This window comes from Takifugu rubripes, chromosome 17 (assembly GCF_901000725.2).
Source record: "Takifugu rubripes chromosome 17, fTakRub1.2, whole genome shotgun sequence".
Classification (NCBI taxonomy): Eukaryota; Metazoa; Chordata; class Actinopteri; order Tetraodontiformes; family Tetraodontidae; genus Takifugu; species Takifugu rubripes.
In genome coordinates this window covers 16,400,698-16,419,631 of record NC_042301.1, presented here as the reverse complement: position 1 = coordinate 16,419,631, position 18,934 = coordinate 16,400,698, and the positions used below count along the sequence as shown (strand labels likewise).

Sequence of the window (18,934 nt, the reverse complement as noted above, 5' to 3'; positions counted from 1 at the left end):
ACGCGACCAGCCTTTCTTACACTCGCAGCATCTGTGTAGGAAACAAGAGCCTGCATACTTTATTTAACATCACCCTGGAAGGCAGCAGCTTCACCTACGATGGGACAGACAAGAGCACCGTCAGCTCCAGCTTTGTCCACACGTCTTGTCGCGACTGCCTGCTGATGCACATGGACGTGCAGTCCGGGAAGAGGATCCACTTCTACCTGTTCAGCAGGAGGAGGCAGCTGGAGCAGGAGGAGATGGAGGAGTTCAAGGCTCAGGTGCAGTGTCTGAACATGCCTCCACCCGTTGTGATGGATCCGGAGAAGAAACTTTGTCTGGAGGAAGCAGACGAGGATCCAGAAGCCCCAAACTAGAGACAACAGAATTACCATCGAAACTGATCCAAGAATTTAGTTTTTCTTGAGATTTTTATGTATCTTCATCAATAAAGTTTATTTGTTTCAACAATTCTCGGCAGTGGTTTCAAAGATTTACATTTAAAATTAGAATTGTGCTTCAAAAAAAGAAAATCAGCATAAGAAACAGGTAAAAAGATGTTAAAACTAATATAAAGCTCTTTAATTCAGAGTAATGCTAAAAGCTGTATGTGACACATATAACATCCTGACCAATACATAAACCGAGATGCATAGCACCATTAAATCCTCCAAATGTGTTGCTAGTAGGGCTGACCTTGTCTAATATACCTTGGGGATGTTAATATAGGGATGATGACCTGGTGACCTCACCTGCTGATGCCCTGGTGACTGTCGGATGGACTCCAGCAACCTTCTTGCTTGCTAACACAAGTAGCCAAAGTAGCATTTAGCCATGTAGACGTGGACAAGACAACTTGTTGGAATTCAATCCAAGCATCAGTAAGGGGAAGAAGGGAGATGTAACGCCAGTTTGTGCCAGATGGGCTGTTTTAGAAGCTGCTGATCTACTGGGATTTTCACACACTCACCCTAACCACATAAATGGAGTCAGAACTTGAAGTAATATGATGTGTGGGGTTTATATTCTTGGCAACACTTTGGGTCCCTTAGGACCAACAGAGTATCATTTAAATACCACAGCCTGCAGGAGTGTTGTTGCTGAGCAGGTCCATCCCTTTATGACCACAGTGATGATCAATGATCTGATGGCTACTGGATGTCGTTGTTGTCTTCTTTACCTCCTTGTCCCTTTTGGGGTCATGAGGAGGGGGCACATACGGGCGAAGGGTGGGTCCACCCCTCGATGAGTCCCCAGTTCATCGCCAGGCCCTCTGTGATCATTTTTGGGTTTGGTTCCTTGCTTAAGGGTACATCTGAAGTGCTCTGAAGGTGTTGTAGCTACCAGAACACCTTCCATGTTTTGTCTACATTGAGGCTCGAACCAACAACTCCCACTTCACAGCCCAGTCCCCAACAGACTGAACTACCACCACCCACATGATGGCTCCTTCCTCATATCTGGTTTCTGGAACATGACAATGGGTTCACTGTCCTCCAATGGCCTCCACAGGGACCAGATCTCATTCCATTAAAGCACCTTTGGGATGTGGGAGAACCTGAGATTCACATCACAGATGTGCAGCCGACAAATCTGCAGCAACTGTGTGATGCTATCATGTCCACATGGGTCAAAATCTCTGACAAGTGATTCCATGAACAATAAAGGCAGTTCTGAAGGCAAGAGGTCCAGCATGAAATCGCAATTGAGTAAATACGGTAAATCTCACTTATGTAACCAAGTGTTCATTCAGTGTTCATTGCAAAACATCAATATTTACTAAATAAAGAGCCAGAGAAGATAAACCCACGTGTCACCACATGAGAACAGTCCAAAGTCAACATAGCTAATTTCACAAGAAAGACATCCAGCCTTGACTCATCCTTCTGGTAACTTCAGTATGGTGATATTGGACAAATTTACGGCTATAAAACCACAAAGTGACAGCACAATTCAACAGACCACTCCAGTGCAGATATGTTTGCAGTGCACGTCCTGTTGCTCTTCAGCCTGGCCCACCTGAGCCATTCAGCTCTCCAGACCTGTGGAGATTCGCTCCGGCCTTTGGATCAGCTGCATCCTCGCTCTTTGGAAGGGGACTGGGCTCTTGTAGCAGGAAGCGTGAGTCAGCTTTCACTGATGGAGGATTTCAGCCAGAGAGGCGGCGCCACCGTCTCCTTCAGCAACAACACCGATTCGATCACCGTCACCTTCAAGCGCAGCATAAACTCCAAAAATAACTGCTACTACCAGTCCTACAACATCTCCCTGGAGGGCAGCAGCTTCACCTTCGATGACGGCAGTTCGAACGCCACCTTCATCCATACGTCCTGTCCTGACTGCATCCTGATTAGCTTTAACGGGGAGTCAGGGGACCTACTCTATTTCTACCTGTTCAGTAGGAGGAGGCAGCTGGAGGAGAAGGAGATGGAAGAGTTCAGGCGTCAGGTGGGCTGTCTGAAGATGCCCCCACCTTTTGTGATGAATCCAGCCAATGAACTCTGTCCAGAGGAGGGCACCAGTGAGGCAGCGGTGGAATAGAAAGCAGAGAAGCGAAGACAGCGGGAGGATTAAAGGCCACGCAACGCCTCATAACTAACACTCAACCATGAAACAAAGAAAGTTGGCAAGGTTTACAATGAATGGCGTTGTTCTAGATCAGGGGTCGGCAACCCGCGGCTCTGGAGCCACATGCGGCTCTTTGGCGCCGCCCTAGTGACTCCATGGAGCTTTTTCAAAAATATGAAAATGGAAATTGTTTTAATATAATTTCTGTAGGAGGAAAAACGTGACAAATATTCTATTCTATATGTTTTCCAATGCTGTATACATGCTGTGTATAATAAATATTTAATTTCAACATCTTATTATAATGGAAGTTAAACTTAAAGCGCCATCGTACAGCAGAGTGGCCACGTGGAGCGTCATTCTCTGCAGGATGCTGCAGGGAAAATAAACATTTCATTATGAACGCTCATTATGTATTTGTAGCCTACTTCTCATATTGATAGTAAGCTAAAATGGCTAATATAGACACTTACAGCATGTGTTGCCTTTATTATAAGCCCTATATAAGGCTTTTAATTTTTTGCGGCTCCAGGCAGATTTGTATCTTGTTTTTATGGTCCAATATGGCTCTTCCAACATTTTGGGTTGCCGACCCCTGTTCTAGATTCAATGAAGAAACGAGGCTACTGTCCGATGACTGTAACAAAGTGATTGTTTGGTTCAAAGAAATACTTAAAATTGAATAAAATCAGTTCCGACTCCAAAATATTGAACACCAGAGTGATATCCTTTTTAACTGTGTTTGAGGGACATTAGGAATTTTCTTGCTTTACAAAATTACTTTCTACAAAAGCACTTCTGGTCAGTTTCACCAGGGAAGAATATTTTTCCATGTTTTGACACCATCCGAGACTGGACTCTTCTGTTGTCACAGCGACGGGACTGCAGCATTTCACAATAATTCCACAGATGGTAAACACAACTTTGCTCTTTGACTTTGGAACCAACTATAAAGCCAGCCAGACTCTTAGCAGCGCAGCGTGAGTCACCTATTTACAGTAAATATTGCTTGCATTCATCTAAAATGTTCACTTTGTGTGCGACCCTTCTCCTCGGTTTGGCGTCTGTCAGCCACTCGTCCTCTCTGCCGTGTGAGGACTTGGTCCGGCCTGTGGATCAACTTGATCCCGAGCCTATTTTGGGGAGGTGGGCTTTTGTTGCAGCCGGACTCAACAATTCCATTCATGAGATGAAATTCAAAAGCCGAGACAGCGCCAGCTTCTTCTTAGTCAACCGGACCTCTGGCCTGCACCTGACGCGCACCGTCCGGTTTGAAGGCGGTTGTCAATACACGGATTCAGACCTGACACTCGAAGGCAGCAGCTTGACCTACATGCCGCACAACATCACTCTGAGCATCCTACGCACTTCCTGTGCAGACTGTCTGGTGATCCACTCTCACAGGAAGTCCAACGACCATCAGCACGTGTACCTGTTCAGCCGCAGGAGGGACCTGAAGAAGGACGAGATGGAGGAGTTTGAGTCGCAGGTGAAGTGTTTCAACATTCCCCTGCTGGTCTGGGCAGATCCCACTAAAGAGCTTTGCCCTGATGAGATCTAAAGTGCAGGACACAACCACTTGTGATCATCTGTTTGTTACAATCACTTTTCATTGAGGCTGTAAATTCCTTAAAACAACGTGTAAATGGTAATGTAGTAGTCAGCTCTTGTCCATCTCGGGTGAAATCACTCGGTTATGTATAAACTGTCATCATTTATGTGTTTGTGTGAAATTCAAATGAAAGTTTCTCAATGGTGTTGGGCTGTGCCACACTGCTCTCTGATGCTCCCGGTGTTACGCAACTCCGTCTTCTACCTGGAGTGTGTGGTCAGTCGCTCTGGGCTGCTCGGTCCGCCCTTTGGATGAGCTCCAACGTGGTTGTTTAGAGGGCTGGTGGGCTCTGACTGCCAGCAGGTTTCAACCATCCTGGGAGCTTGAATTTCAGAAACCGCTCCAGCATCGACGTCTCTCGCCGTGTCCATTTTGGTGGAAAATGTCACTTTGAATATCTCCCTGAAAGGCAGCGTTCTTGTCTTTGATGCAACCCTCACCTGGAGTGTCTGAGCGCGCTTCCAGCTGCTGTGATGAATCTTGCTGAGCTTCATCAGAGAGGAGAAACGCGGCTGTTGCTCACAAAAAAGTGCTTAATCACAAAACACATCAATGAAAGAAGGATAAAACACCGGGGCACACCTGGGAACTTTTCCGATGGCTTTTCATCACATTCATATCATTGATGTTGAGCCATTGAAATCTGTTTAATCAAATGGATCATGTCTGCTTTCGTGTCCGTGTAGTTCTGTGCCACGTCCTAACTCATTAAGTCTCCTCATGTCAATTTGAAGAGCATGCTAATAAAATTTGAAAGCGATGAAAAGTCTGTTTCATCACATTTACTTTCCCCACACTAATAAATTCAGATTTGAGCTGCAGTAAAGTTTTGAATCCTCTTCTCTTAATTTTCTGTTACAAAAAGGAATTGCTGCAAAGTCAGTGATTTTAAATCCACTGTGGACTTTTACTTTCCTTCATCTGCTTGTACCTCTGTTAACCCGGTTTCCCAGAATATTCACATTTTTTAACCCGTGAATCCTTCGGAATTTCCTGGATTTCATACAAAGTGTTCTTATCTTCGTCTAAGTGCAACAAGAGAAAAACGCACCACAAACAATGACACGTGTTCGTGTTTTTATTGAACATGCAAAGTCAACATACACAGCGCACCTTTGGATTCCAGCAGTTGCAGATCAGCTGGTCTTCAATTCTCCTGCAAAATGTCTTGATAAACCTGAGGAAGCAAATCCTGGTGCTCTTACCGAGCAGCCCAGAGCGACTGACCACACACTCCAGGTAGAAGACGGAGTGGTGGGTCGGCCACCAGTTGTGTAACATCTGTGGAATTATTGTGAAATGCTGCAGTCCCGTCGCTGTGACAACAGAAGAGTCCAGTCTCGGATGGTGTCGAAAAATGGAAAAATATTCTTCCCTGATGAAACTGACCAGAAGTGCTTTTGTAGAAAGTAATTTTGTAAAGCAAGAAAATCCCTAATGTCCCTCAAACACAGTTAAAAAGGATATGACTCTGGTGTTCAATATTTTGGAGTTGTAACTGATTTTATTCAATTTTAAGTATTTCTTTGAACCAAACAATCACTTTGTTACAGTCATCGGACAGTAGCCTCGTTTCTTCATTGAATCTAGAACAACGCCATTCATTGTAAACCTTGGCAACTTTCTTTGTTTCATGGTTGAGTGTTAGTTATGAGGAGTTGCGTGGCCTTTAATCTTCCCGCTGTCTTCGCTTCTCTGCTTTCTATTCCACCGCTGCCTCACTGGTGCCCTCCTCTGGACAGAGTTCATTGGCTGGATCCATCACAACAGGTGGGGGCATCTTCAGACAGCCCACCTGACGCCTGAACTCTTCCATCTCCCTCTCCTCCAGCTGCCTCCTCCTACTGAACAGGTAGAAATGGATTCGCTTCCCTGACTCCACGTTAAAGCTAATCAGGATGCAGTCAGGACAGGACGCATGGACGAAGGTTGCGTTCACACGGCCGTCATCGAAGGTGAAGCTGCTGCCCTCCAGGGAGATGTTGTAGGACTGGTAGTAGCAGTTATTTTTGGAGCGCATGCTGCGTTTCAAGGTGATGGTGCTCGAATCGGTGTTGTTGCTGAAGGAGGCGGTGGCGCTTTCTCTCTGGCTGAAAGGCTCCATAAGTGAAAGCTGACTCAGGGTTCCTGCTACAAGAGCCCAGTCCCCTTCCAAAGAGCGAGGATGCAGCTGATTCAAAGGCCGGAGCAAATCTCCACAGGTCTGGAGAGCTGAATGGCTCAGGTGGGCCAGGCTGAAGAGCAACAGGACGTGCACTGCAAACATATCTGCACTGGAGCGGTCTGTTGAATCGTGCTGTCACTTTGTGGTTTTATAGCCGTAAATTTGTCCAATATCACCATACTGAAGATACAAGAAGAATGAGTCATGGCTGGATGTCTTTCTTGTGAAATTAGCTATGTTGACTTTGGACTGTTCTCATGTGGTGACACATGTGGGTTTATCTTCTCTGGCTCTTTATTCAGTAAATATTGATGTTTTGCAATGAACACTGAATGAACACTTGGTTACATAAGTGAGATTTACCGTATTTACTCAATTGCGATTTCATGCTGGACCTCTTGCCTTCAGAACTGCCTTTATTGTTCATGGAATCACTTGTCAGAGATTTTGACCCATGTGGACATGATAGCATCACACAGTTGCTGCAGATTTGTCGGCTGCACATCTGTGATGTGAATCTCAGGTTCTCCCACATCCCAAAGGTGCTTTAATGGAATGAGATCTGGTCCCTGTGGAGGCCATTGGAGGAGAGTGAACCCATTGTCATGTTCCAGAAACCAGAAACCAGATATGAGGAAGGAGCCATCATGTGGGTGGTGGTAGTTCAGTCTGTTGGGGACTGGGCTGAGAAGTGGGAGTTGTTGGTTCGAGCCTCAGTGTAGACAAAACATGGAAGGTGTTCTGGTAGCTACAACACCTTCAGACCACTGCAGATGTACCCTTAAGCAAGGAACCAAACCCAAAAATGATCACAGAGGGCCTGGCGATGAACTGGCGACTCATCGAGGGGTGGACCCAGCCTTCGCCTGTATGTGCCCAGTGAATCCTTCGGAGTTTCCTGGATTTCATACAAAGTGTTCTTATCTTCGTCCAAGTGCAACAACAGGAAAACGCACCACAAACGATGACACGTGTTCATGTTTTTATTGAACATGCAATGTCAACATACACAGCGCACCTTTGGATTCTAGCAGTTGCAGATCAGAGCAGCACAACCATCCGGAGGAACCTTTGTTGCATCGTCCATCATCTTGAGCTTCAGCTGGTCTTCAATTCTCCTGCAAAATGTCTTGATGAACCTGAGGCAGCAAATCCTGGTGCTCTTTGGTAAACATTCAATGCGCCGCTTTCACGTGTGTTTCTAGTGAGCGTCCGTGCGCCCATTCCCCCCATTTTCTCTCTCTCCAGTGCCTCCCGGTGAGAGCCAGTTTGGAATTTCCAGTGATTTTTGTTTGTGATTTTGTTTTAGCCAATGAACTAACCTTGCTGATGAGGGTTTTTAAAACATAATCTCATGACAAATATGAATGTCGGTTTTCAGCTGACATGTGGTGACGAATAAATAAAATAAGCTATTAGTTGATCATTTTTATGGGGGCCAACCAGGATTAAAATTATGAATTATGCATTGTTATATTGCTTTAATATGACAGCTGTTATTGACTGTTATTAATGACAGAAGTTTCCCGCAGAGTTAAAATGAAAACAGCACCAGCTTGCTGGCTTCAGCTTGACAGACTTTATCTGCTGCTGAAAACGTTGACACAGAAAATCAAAACCTTAATGTTTCTCCAATTTGGCGCTTTAAACAGGCACATTTCCCATCAGTGGTTGAGCCATGCCAGTCCTGTTGGGGCTGTCCCGTGAACTCACACACAGTTGTGTCATTTGTTGGTTTTGCTCCTGTTATGATCAACACGATCTATGGCTCCTCCTTCCATTGCAAAATTTTAAAATCCACATTCAGATAAAGCGACAACAGCCATGTCGCAATACTGGACAGGATTGCTACTATTTCCTCTATAAAACCTGCCAGTCTCCTAACAAACTCTGGACAACAGCGACGACTGAGACTCCACACAGAATCATCATGATTTTCAGACGTGCGTTTCCTGTGTTTGCCGTGGCCTTGTTCTGCCTGATGTCCGTGAGCCATTTGCGTCCTGTCTGTGAAAAACTGCTGCATCCGTTGGAGCAAGTGGACCCTCAGATTTTCCAGGGGGGGCTGGCTTTTGTGGCAGGCAGCCTTAACCACCAGCCATCTTTGGATGCCCTGAAACAGAGGGACAGCATCACGGTGTACTTCTCCAACTCCACTGATGCTTCCAGAACCACCTACACTCAGATCAACCGCTTCGGTGATCAATGCCAGCACCTGCCCTACAACATCACCATGGAGGGCACCACCTTCAACTTCGATGTGGCCAATCGCTTCCAACTCGAAGCGTCCTTCCGTTACACATCCTGTCCGGACTGCGTTGTGATGCAGTGGCTTGTTAACTCAGAGAAGAGGCGATCTCTGGAACTTTACCTTCTGAGCAGGAGAAGACAGGTGGAGGAGAAGGAGATGGAGGAGTTTTTAGATCAGCTGTGGTGTTACAAGCTGCTGCCACCAGTTGTGATGGACCCAACCAAGGAGCTCTGTCCCAAAGAACCCCAGAACACAACAACACTAGCCCAGGGGTTGGCAGAGAAACAGGACCAATGAGAGGCTTGTGCAACGAAAATGTGTTTATTATTTATACAAGATGTGAAGGGCCGAAAACCACAGCGAATTGATTTCAAATGTAATATTTAGGAACGATAACAGCCATTAGAATAAAGAAATATTTCTCAAAGACAGTTTGAGGCAGCGTGGTTCTTCAGTGCATGTTTACATGTTCTCCACATGTGGTCAGGGACACCAGCTCTGTCCTCCACTGCAGAGATACGAATGGTACCACCCACTAATGATGGATGGATGCATGGACGGAGGGATGGATTTTCATCCATGTAGCCACTTTTCCAGATGAGCTGCTTCCCCACCATTATTAATCCAATCTCTATTTATTTTAGCTACAGAAATGCTGTTTTGTCTACACAAACTCTTATTTTTGCACATAAATATTCTAGTGTCACTTAGAACTAGGCCACCGTGTACCCCTTTACCTTTAGCTGGGTACGTAAATACATTTTTAGCTATTATTATATGCGTGCCGGAATAATTCAAGCGAATTCAAAATACTCCAGATTTGTTTTAAGTTGTGCACGGGAGCAAGAGTGCTGCACCAGATGCCCATGTGTGGTGCAGAAACCATGCCTGAATGCTTTGTGCATCATGAATGTAGCAATTTAAATAGGAGGTCCATAAAGAGAATCAATATTTTATAGACACTGACCGAAACATAGTATGGCCTTGTGCATCGCAGCATAGCATGATGGGATTTTGTTGTTTACAAGCTTGTTTCTGCTATCGCGTCCAAATATTTACACATGGAAATGAAAAAGTAGGATGGAAAGTGATATCTCTCATAGAAAATGTATCACACAGCAAAGGTTTAAATGCCCAACAACTTCTTACAAATAAATTTAAGCACAAAATCAAAGCCCGTTATGATATAATCCCTCTATTTATCCCTCTGGCACATTCCTAATTCAATTGCATGTTGTAATAATGTGTTTGGTCCCTAATTGGATTAGTTCTATATATTCCTAAATCCACAACAATGAGTTAAGCCTTAAGCACATGTGTTTGTGTGCATGCACGTGCTCATAGGTTTGTTTCACCCTGTAAATGTCTGCCATTGTGAGTATGCAAATGTGGGTGGGCACAAAGAGAAGACTGGGGGTGTTCATGAGCACAGCGAAGGAGGGAAAGAGAGGCAGCAGAGCTGTGAGCAGAGGGAACTCTTCCTGTATGTAATGACCATAAACTGAACTGAGACCCGTGATTCATTAGGAGGTCATCTTCCCACGTTAACAGGTACGTTCAGCTGTGTATTCTTCTGGTCTTTTGTGGTAGGCCTGAATCCATAATGCCTCAATCAGGCAAATAATTTTCGAAAACAAGCCTGCAGAGACCAGGCTCATGCATATCAAAGTGAGGGAGTGAGAAAATGTGCATAGAGGACGTCAACGGCGATTAGAGAGCATTGCAGCTACAGCCGTCCTAATTAGTAGTGATCTTGGATGTGTTTATTCAAATTAATTTGCATTTTTGTACCTCTGCTTCTTAAAGCACCTTAGGAGGCTCCTGACCCCTGAAAAAGAGGGCAAGTCTGTTTTTGAGGCCCACCGCTGATGTATTTTTAATGATGATCATGGTGTTCTTTGTAGGTCTTTGCAGATAATGAGCACACTATAATCTGCAATCTCGTGCAACCATGCAATTCAAAATAGAAGTAAAAGCAGAGTTGTGGAAGCTCTACTCTAGATTCTGCCAACTTTGTCACGGCTTCATAGGAAATAACACGAATAAATGGAATAATCACATTAACTGTGTGAAATGACACTGGAAGCTTATGTACCATCGCCACAAACAAAATAATTGTATGAACTTGTTTGGGTTGAGCAAAAATGCTTTTTAATCTAATATTTAAATAAATATAACAATCCTTTATCAAGTGGGACAGACTACCTCCAGGATGACATGCAGCGAGTGACTCCAGCAACAAAGATGGAATAAATGGAGCCGCAATTAAAAAAGGCTAAACGCGTTACATCAATCTGAATTCAGCCAGGAGGTTCTCTTTACATGGTACAACTGTGTTCCTGTTACCAGATAGGAAGAACACAGCATTCCCTATTCCATTCCTTAGCCCATTACGCAAGTCAACAACAAATTTACAGCTTTATGGTTGTTAAGGAGCCGCTGACTCTCCATTCCCTCAATACTATCACCACACCTTTAGGTGGCGCTTTACTGCTCTGGCTACTCTGCCAACCCCGCCAGGGCGTCAGTCCTCATTATCTCTCAATGATGGGAGCATTTAATGGAACTCTTTCTTTATCATCTATATTCATCCTAGTTAATCAGAGAGTAATCCTCCCCGCGTTGCCATCTATACTTCCCTTAATCACGGCACTGTTGGACTTCAGTCTCTCCGCTTTGCCAGGAATCGGCAGGGCTGGGAGCGAAGTGAAGCGACAATGTCAGGGAACTTTTATATTTACAGTACAGGGCAACTTTGAAAGGCCAAAGAGACTGAGAGTGCACCAGTATTTCAGTGAGGAGATCTAATATAAGCTGGCCTGCCCTTTGTTCCTTTTGTTCAGTATACAGTGGTGGAAAATTCCTATTGTTACTTTAGACATTGTGTGTGCGTGTGTGTGTGTGTGTGTGTGTGGGTGTGTGTGTGTGTGTGCACGCACGCAAGTATCCCTCCACCTATAAGCTGATTAAAGAAAGGTGTGTTCAGCAGAAAACTTTGCACACTGCTCGATGAAACAGGGCAGCTTGTACCTTCCTGCCAAATCCAGGCCCTGTGATAAGCTGCCTGTCAGCCTGCAATCAGGCTGTAAATCAACTTTACATTACATAGCTTTGCTGCTACATGTATTATATATGCTAATGGCTAATATATACAGTATGTCTCATCTCATAAACAGCTCTCCTCCACATGAGTGGAGGAGACTAAACTATATTTAAAAAACTAGGCAGTTGGCAAATGTAAATGCTGTAAATGGAGGCAAAAAAGAGAAGTCCTTGTATATAGTGTACAGTTTTGGTTTTACCGATTTACTTACTTATTTCTAAGATTTAATGGCTAAGGAATCTCTGTGGTTTCAAACGTTGTGTCCCCGCAGGAGCCGAACCTCCAAACTCACATACTCAGCCAGTCACATCCTGGGTCATCAGTGAGGATGGAGAAATCATGAGTTGCACCTCCCCTCAGCTGGATAAAAAGGCTCCTATGTCCTCTTCAGAACCTGAAGAGGACATAGATGTCCTGAGGCCCGGGGCTGAAGATGCTCTGCTGGAGAGCCAAACATTCTCAACAGCTGATGCACCCGAGCTGACGGAGGATTCGGCAAGAAATACCCACGGGGCCGAATCCCTGGTGGAAGAGAAGATGGCAGACTTAAAACAGGTTGTCCAGATTTTAGAAGCATTTAAGCATCAGGAGGATTCTGATGAGTTTATCGATCCAATAGCGGATGTGTCCACACCTCCGCCGTCCTTCGCTGCTATGGAAATGGGTGGAGGTTCCTGTCTACAAGATGAGGTAGCTGAGTGGAGCAGTGATCAGGAAACCGTCAAAGACCCCAAAGAAAAGCTCAGCTCCGATTCTCAGGATGTTCTAGAGCAACCAGAGATACCTCCTCTGCTTGGGAAAGAGCTAATAGCAACACTGGGGGAAGTGGCAGGAAATAAAGTGACAAAAGGGAAGAATTCCTCACAGCTGAGCGACAGCGAAACTGTGACAACAATACCAGCCGCAGAGGTATCTCAACACTCTCCCTCTGCAGAAAACTGCACGGATGACATGTGCTCCCCCAAGTTTGCTGACAGTAGCGAGGAAACAGAGCAAGATACAAAAGGTGTCCCCCCGCCTGTGGTTCCCTCAGACAGGCAGCAGAATGAGCTGTTCAGCCAGAGCCAATGTGAGCCGGCGCACAGAGGATCCAACCAGGAAGCCACACAACAGGTGTGCAGCCAGAGCACTCCACCTTTGTCGACTGTTGCCATGGAACTGTCCAATCAGGGCGGGGCAGGCTCTCAAGGCTCAGGCTGTGTTCTGGCTCTGACAGAAAGGCACAAGAGGGCGGTGGAAAGAAGAGAGGGCAAAAGCGAGCAAACGGGTGGAGAGGAAGGGCAGGAAGACGGCGCACTCGATAGAGAAAAGGTCGCCAGACAGCAAGATAGTGAAGGACTGTTCGAATCCGCGGAAAGAGAAAATCAGTTTGTGTCTTCCAGAGATATCAGAATGGAGAGCGACTCGAGTGATGACAGCCAAAGTGACAGCGGTGTCTCCACGGACCTGTCCCCGTGCAACACTTTGGAGGGCAACGCCAGCATCTCCGCAGGAACTCTGGCAACACCGCTCAAAGAAACTCCTATCGAGAGGGAGATCCGAAGATCTATAGAGCGCGAGCACAGTTTGAGGAGATCCAGAGGACTTTCCAGTCCGCCCACAGCACCAGAGTATGTGGAGATCCCTCTGAGGAAGTCGGTCCTCAGCCCGCCGATAATCTCCAGGTCTGAGAAGTATCAAGGCAAAGACAGACAGTACGCGGGCAAAAAGATGCAACTGGAAATCCACGAGGAGGTACAGAGGGAGCAGGATCTGGTCAAGCTCGGCAAAATTCCAGGAGTTTATGACAAAGGTACGACACAAGAGCTGAAGGACAGAAAAGAGATTTTTGAGGCTTTTCAGAAACCCAAGGACTCATCATTGGCCGTGACAAAGGTCAAAGCCTCAGTGAGCAGTGACATTTTAAATACAACGATTTCCTCCAATGCAGCAGGTTCAATTTCAGTATATAGAAGTGAGCCTGCCTCTCCCATTCCTCAGGATCAAAGCTCTCCTGATATCGACCAGGATGTCATGCAAGAGAAGAAATACGCTTCGCCGCCACAGATCCTCTACCAACACACACCAGACCCAGAGTTAATCACAGAAGTTGATTTTCCTGATGCGTCATCCAGAGGGGGAGGACATCATGGGATTAAAAGGAGGGAGCAGGAACAGGGGGCAGCAGGGGTGGAGTCCTCACCCAGGGAGAACCCCTTTTTCAAGCTGCGCTCCTCAAACACAGTGTTAAGAGTGGAGCAGGACATCCGTGAGGCTCAAGACAGGGAGCAGGAGCTTTACAGGCAGCGGATCAGCCTGTACGGGAGCAAGGAGGGTCCAAAAGAAGGAGTAGGAGGAGGCCCAGAAGATGGAAAAGAAGATGGAGAAGAAAAGAAGAGTTTCACTTTATCTCCACTGAAACCACCCACTGAAGGTTGGTGTAGAAGCGTAACAAGGGTGTGACAAGACATAGTGTTTTCATGTGTCTGTGTGTTTGTCTCTTTCAAATCACTGCATATGTGCATGATTTTTTTTTTTTTAAAAGAAAGAAATAGTTGTGTTGAGATGATGAAAACCCCCTGAAAAGTGCTGGATTCTTCTCTTGGTCAGAAGAGAGCAGCTAACGATATCATAGTAATTAGGAGGAATCATTCTGCACCATAGACTTGATAGGAAATAAAAATCTGGAATGGCAGTATATAAAACTTTAGCCTGATATCTTTGCAAGAAGGGAACTGAATGAAAAATGATTCATGACCGAGACTTCAGTGTATCATTATTATGTGTTCATAGTTTAGAATGTTTAAGGGTCCTTGCAAAAGTGTAAACGAGGAAAGAAAGAAGGGACCTTCTAACTGAATCCATCTGAAACACACAACTGAATTACCTGAAGTTACCTGGGCAATAAATTGAACCAGGAAGTACCGCGTAAGTTCCAAGACACTAAACCTTCACTTTCTGACTAATTTGTTGCCGACAGTGTGAGCATATGGACCATGCATTGTGATCAATGGACAGTTTATATCAGTTATTTGTGTACATTATTTACTTATTTGCATTTATTTCTGAAGGATTGATGCGATCTTTACTGCCTTTCTCTGTAGAGGTACTCCACCCTTGGCCAGCTAAAGGCCCATCACTGCCCAATTTCTACCCAATTACACAAATGAAATCAAAGCAGACGAGATATCACTGTCCACGCTGTCGACAAGTGTGGGGTCTGGAACCAGTTAACGCGTACAGGTATTTTTAAGGTGAACAACTTCCATTAAAGGATGACGGCTCAGCCTTCTTTCTCCATGTGCCTTGATTTTCTAATCATAATCTTGGTCCATAATCAGCCGCCTCAATCAGTGATCTTTTCACCAAGGTTCGCCCCTGAATACGAAAGGTATTCTAATGATTTTCTGTTATTTTCTGGATATCTAAGAGGCTCAGAATAAACAGGAACAGCTTGTGCTCCAGGTTGCAATGCAATTTTCTCCCTAGGTAATGGCGGTGAATTTCACAAATATTCATGAGATCAAGGAGCTCCGTGATTGGCTGCTGCACTTGCCTGTATTTATTATTTATGCTTTAGTCATTATTCGTCCTCCAGAGTGGATTGCTGGCAGAATCTAGGATCAATTCCTCTCTGTTGTCTCACAGCGCACCAGTCAGTTGGCAAGTTGGGCAGGTGGCCGCCGGACCTACCTGAAGATGTGGCCAAATATCAAGAGGTGAGTTAGCGATGCAAGTCGTCCCCCAGCCGCGAAGGCCAGAGGATTCTCAGCTTATTAATGCTTGCTAAACGCAACCGTGTGTGAAGGAAGCAGCAAAAACTGCGTACAAATTACCTACACTCAAAGCTGAGAAGATGCCAGAGCCTTTGTGTGTGTGTTAAAATGTAGCTTTGGGCTCGAGTCGACAGTGCGAATATGTAGGCGCGCTTTAAAATGCTGTGGATTCTAAACGATCCAATAAGGAAGGGCCCTTGGGAGGATGTCAGCATCTCTTTTGCATGGAATATGGGCCACAAACATCTGATAAAACACTGAACAAACACTAAAGAGCTTATCTACAGAGATAAGAGAAGAAGGCAAACGGCCCTGAGACTGAGTGGGAGACAGAGACGCGGTTGAGTGTGTGTGGGAAGGTGCATGAGTGTGTGTGGGTGTGCGTGTGGGTGGGTGGGCTGCATGTGTTGTCAATAGGAAAGAGACAACTGGGACTTTCTGTCACCTGCCTCGTGGCTCTTGTATCTCTTTAAAATGGCGGCATCTCTGATCATGCGCTGCTTGTCCTCTTAATTCAGTTTGGCGTCGGGGTGCAGCTTTTTAGCCACGTACCACGTTTTGCATGCTTCACCCTTTCCCGTCCCCCTCTCCTCGCCCGCTGCTAATCTGCTCAGCGCCAGGACACGATTAATGATCGGCGCGCAGGAATAAATGGAGGACCGCGGGAGAAATTGGCCTCCATTTTTGACTTAGTCATACTGAACACGGCCTTAGATCACAGTGACATTAACCTCCCTCTGCCTCACTGAGCTAATGATGCTCATCCAAAGACATGCCTCTAGAGGAAACAGACTCATCCTTTTCTTTTTATCTTTTCCCATGTTGGCTCTCCACTTGCATTTGATGTTTCCACTCTGGTATTCTCTCTCTCTCCTTCTTTCTTTCTTTTTTTTTCTCATCCCTTCCTGCCCGTTTTATCATGCCGCCACCACTTACGGTACGCCGTATTTTTTAAACAGGGCTTCAGCCCCCGGACGCCCAGGCAAAAGACCCCTCTGGTGCAACGCTGGGAATCCGGACTGATCAATGGACACGAGGACGGCGACGACTGCGACGACTGAAAGCACGACCGGAAAAAAGAAGAGGTCGGCCCTGAGTGACCAAGAGAAGAGAGAAAGAGGGCAAGGATGGAGGGCACGGAGCGGGTTCGAAGGTTTCAGTCAGGAAAGAGGGGAAAAATCCCTCGCCCAGTAGTGAATTAGTGCACTTGGCCTCTCTCAAACTAATGACTGTTAAATAAATAACTAAATACGTATGTAAAATGTATTAAATCAGCACAAAGGAAAAAGAGAAATAACAATGTTAATGCACATTATGGTACAGAAAATAACATCAAGCAGTCCGAACAACTACTGTAAAATAATCCAGCTGATGACCAAGTCTGACAGTGGTTAACCTTTTCTAGACACTGTTTCCATGACAACTGACTCAAAGTTGTGGTTGTATAATAAACGAATGAATGGTGGAGCTGTATTAGAATATTTAATAATTACAAATACTGCGGCATTATCAGATAGCATGAGCAGAAGACTGATACTAATAAACTTGTTAATACAGCAGGATTATTGTTGTTTGAGCAACAATCAAGGAATTCTGTGGCTCCGTGTTTTGTTATTTCCCGTCCGACTGAGTAGAAGCGGAATTATTTTTGGATTTGTATTTTAGCAAACATCTTCTCACACGATCAGCATTCATCTGGAGTTAATGCTGATTCCTTCATCAAAACAAAGAACACAAATCTCAAATAATAGCTGCCCCGTTTGACCTGTTTTCTGTAATGCAGTTGGAGTTTTACTAGTTTCCTTTTTGATTTTGACGCACTATTTTGCACAATAACGGTGTTACTCCAACTTTCTCTCCAGAAGGAAGCGGGTTCACATCCCTGGTCAAACGGCTCTGTTTTCAGTCATCAGAGTGAAAGGATTCATCCAGCCTTCAAGACATTCTGTGTGTGTGTGTGTGTGTGTGTGTGTGTGTGTGTGTGTGTGTGTGTGTGTGTGTGTGTGTGTGTGTGTGTGTGTGTGTGTGTGTGAGAGGTTAAATTAACAGGCCACGCTTTAGTGACCTCCTGGTCTTCTGTGAATAATTTATTGCCTCTTCCTGATTGGACGGAGCTCAGGGACATCACACACGACCACGTCTGAGCTGTCCGACGTCATTAATGAGCATCGCTGCTCCTTCGTTTAGCCACGTTGCCTCAATGCCACCCAACGGCCTCGCTTGTTTGTGATCTTTGTGATCTTCGAAATCTTATTTGTAAGTGGGAAGCAAAAGAAATCCAGCATCTGCCAAATCAAGGCTTGGGTTCTGAGTGGGGACACTGGGGACGTCTCTTGGGTTCTATTAACGTTCTCTAATCTCAGAGATCAGATGGAAGACCGTATATATTTTAATATTAATATAACCTGTCTCAATCCTTTGTAACTTCAAATTCTGGCTCCTCTACTTAATCTGGAGGCCGTTCCTCACAGCAATCTTCTCCACGGTGGTCTTCTTCTCACCAACAAGACTCACTTTCATACTTTATGATCGTCTTCATCCAAAGTCCTGCTGGCAGCAAAACATCAAAGCAGCACCGTGTCAACGTTTGCAGAGTTACAACTGATATCGTGCACGGGGGGGGGGGGGGGGGGGGGGGGGGTCTGCATTCAATCAGCACTTCAGCTGACATCGATGGTTTAAAAGTTAAAACCCTCTGAAATAAACTATCATCACAAACGATCAAGAATCCCCTGGAGAGCAGCCGCAGCCCCGACGTCTACAGTAGATCCATGTTCCACATCCAGCTGTGGCACGTCGTGCACGTTCCAGGGCTGCTTTCATTCAATATTCATAGAATATTCACGCTACTGTATCTTGGCACTTGCTTAAGATATTTTGAATCAGCATTATCACCAAATTTAAAAGAAAAATAGTTTTTTGGGCTCAGTTTGTGAGTTTATGACCTTCTTTTAAAATAAATCCATGTAAGTAATGTTGATTTTTTCTTATACATGCTTCACCGTTAGGCATTAAGTTAAATCCAGACTACTTCAAAGTTGAAGATTATTTATAAAAGGTAGGTATAAAAGGTAATTTGCAACTTTAACGCGCATGTTTGCAATGATTTGCTGCATGAATATGTGAGTAGTACAGATCACGGTTAAAGTTATGGGGGAAAAAATTACCCTAAATTCGAGGCGAAGATGAATACCCTTCATCATTTACAAGAAAGGAGGAATATCTGGACTCTCATGACTCCAAATATCATTTAAATGAACTTCCGTGTGGGGATGGGCTGACTCACAGGGGTGTCGGTCGGCTTCATCAGCATGCTGAACTCACATTGCTCAGCCGTCATCATCATTATTCTGCTTCTTGTTCAAACAGTTAATTGTGATGTCATCTGCAGCTGAATATTCCTTATCAGTTTTCCAAGGAACATTAAACTATGACTCAGATGTGAATCTGAGGTAGACTTTGGAACGCTCGCTGGTCTGGTCTGCTTTGCATTTCATTG

General features: G+C 45.1%; 1 protein-coding gene across 1 annotated transcript; it reads left to right on the top strand.

The window, feature by feature from the left end:
• The first annotated feature begins 6,617 nt into the window (after positions 1 to 6,617).
• Positions 6,618 to 17,026, top strand: misp3 (MISP family member 3). Its single transcript, XM_011613105.2, has 4 exons — positions 6,618 to 10,128; positions 11,952 to 14,093; positions 15,308 to 15,378; positions 16,395 to 17,026. The coding sequence occupies exons 2-4, from the start codon at positions 12,020 to 12,022 to the stop codon at positions 16,494 to 16,496; spliced, it is 2,247 nt and encodes a 748-aa protein (XP_011611407.2). The 5' UTR covers positions 6,618 to 10,128; positions 11,952 to 12,019; the 3' UTR covers positions 16,497 to 17,026.
• The last annotated feature ends 1,908 nt before the right edge of the window (positions 17,027 to 18,934 follow it).

Excerpts from the sequence above, each read along its gene's own strand:
- misp3 (XM_011613105.2), top strand. The coding sequence starts at position 12,020 with ATGAGTTGCACCTCCCCTCAGCTGGATAAAAAGGCTCCTATGTCCTCT. Across the intron at positions 14,094-15,307 it reads ACTGAAACCACCCACTGAAG|CGCACCAGTCAGTTGGCAAG; the intron begins GTTGGTGTAGAA and ends GTTGTCTCACAG. Across the intron at positions 15,379-16,394 it reads ATGTGGCCAAATATCAAGAG|GGCTTCAGCCCCCGGACGCC; the intron begins GTGAGTTAGCGA and ends TTTTTTAAACAG.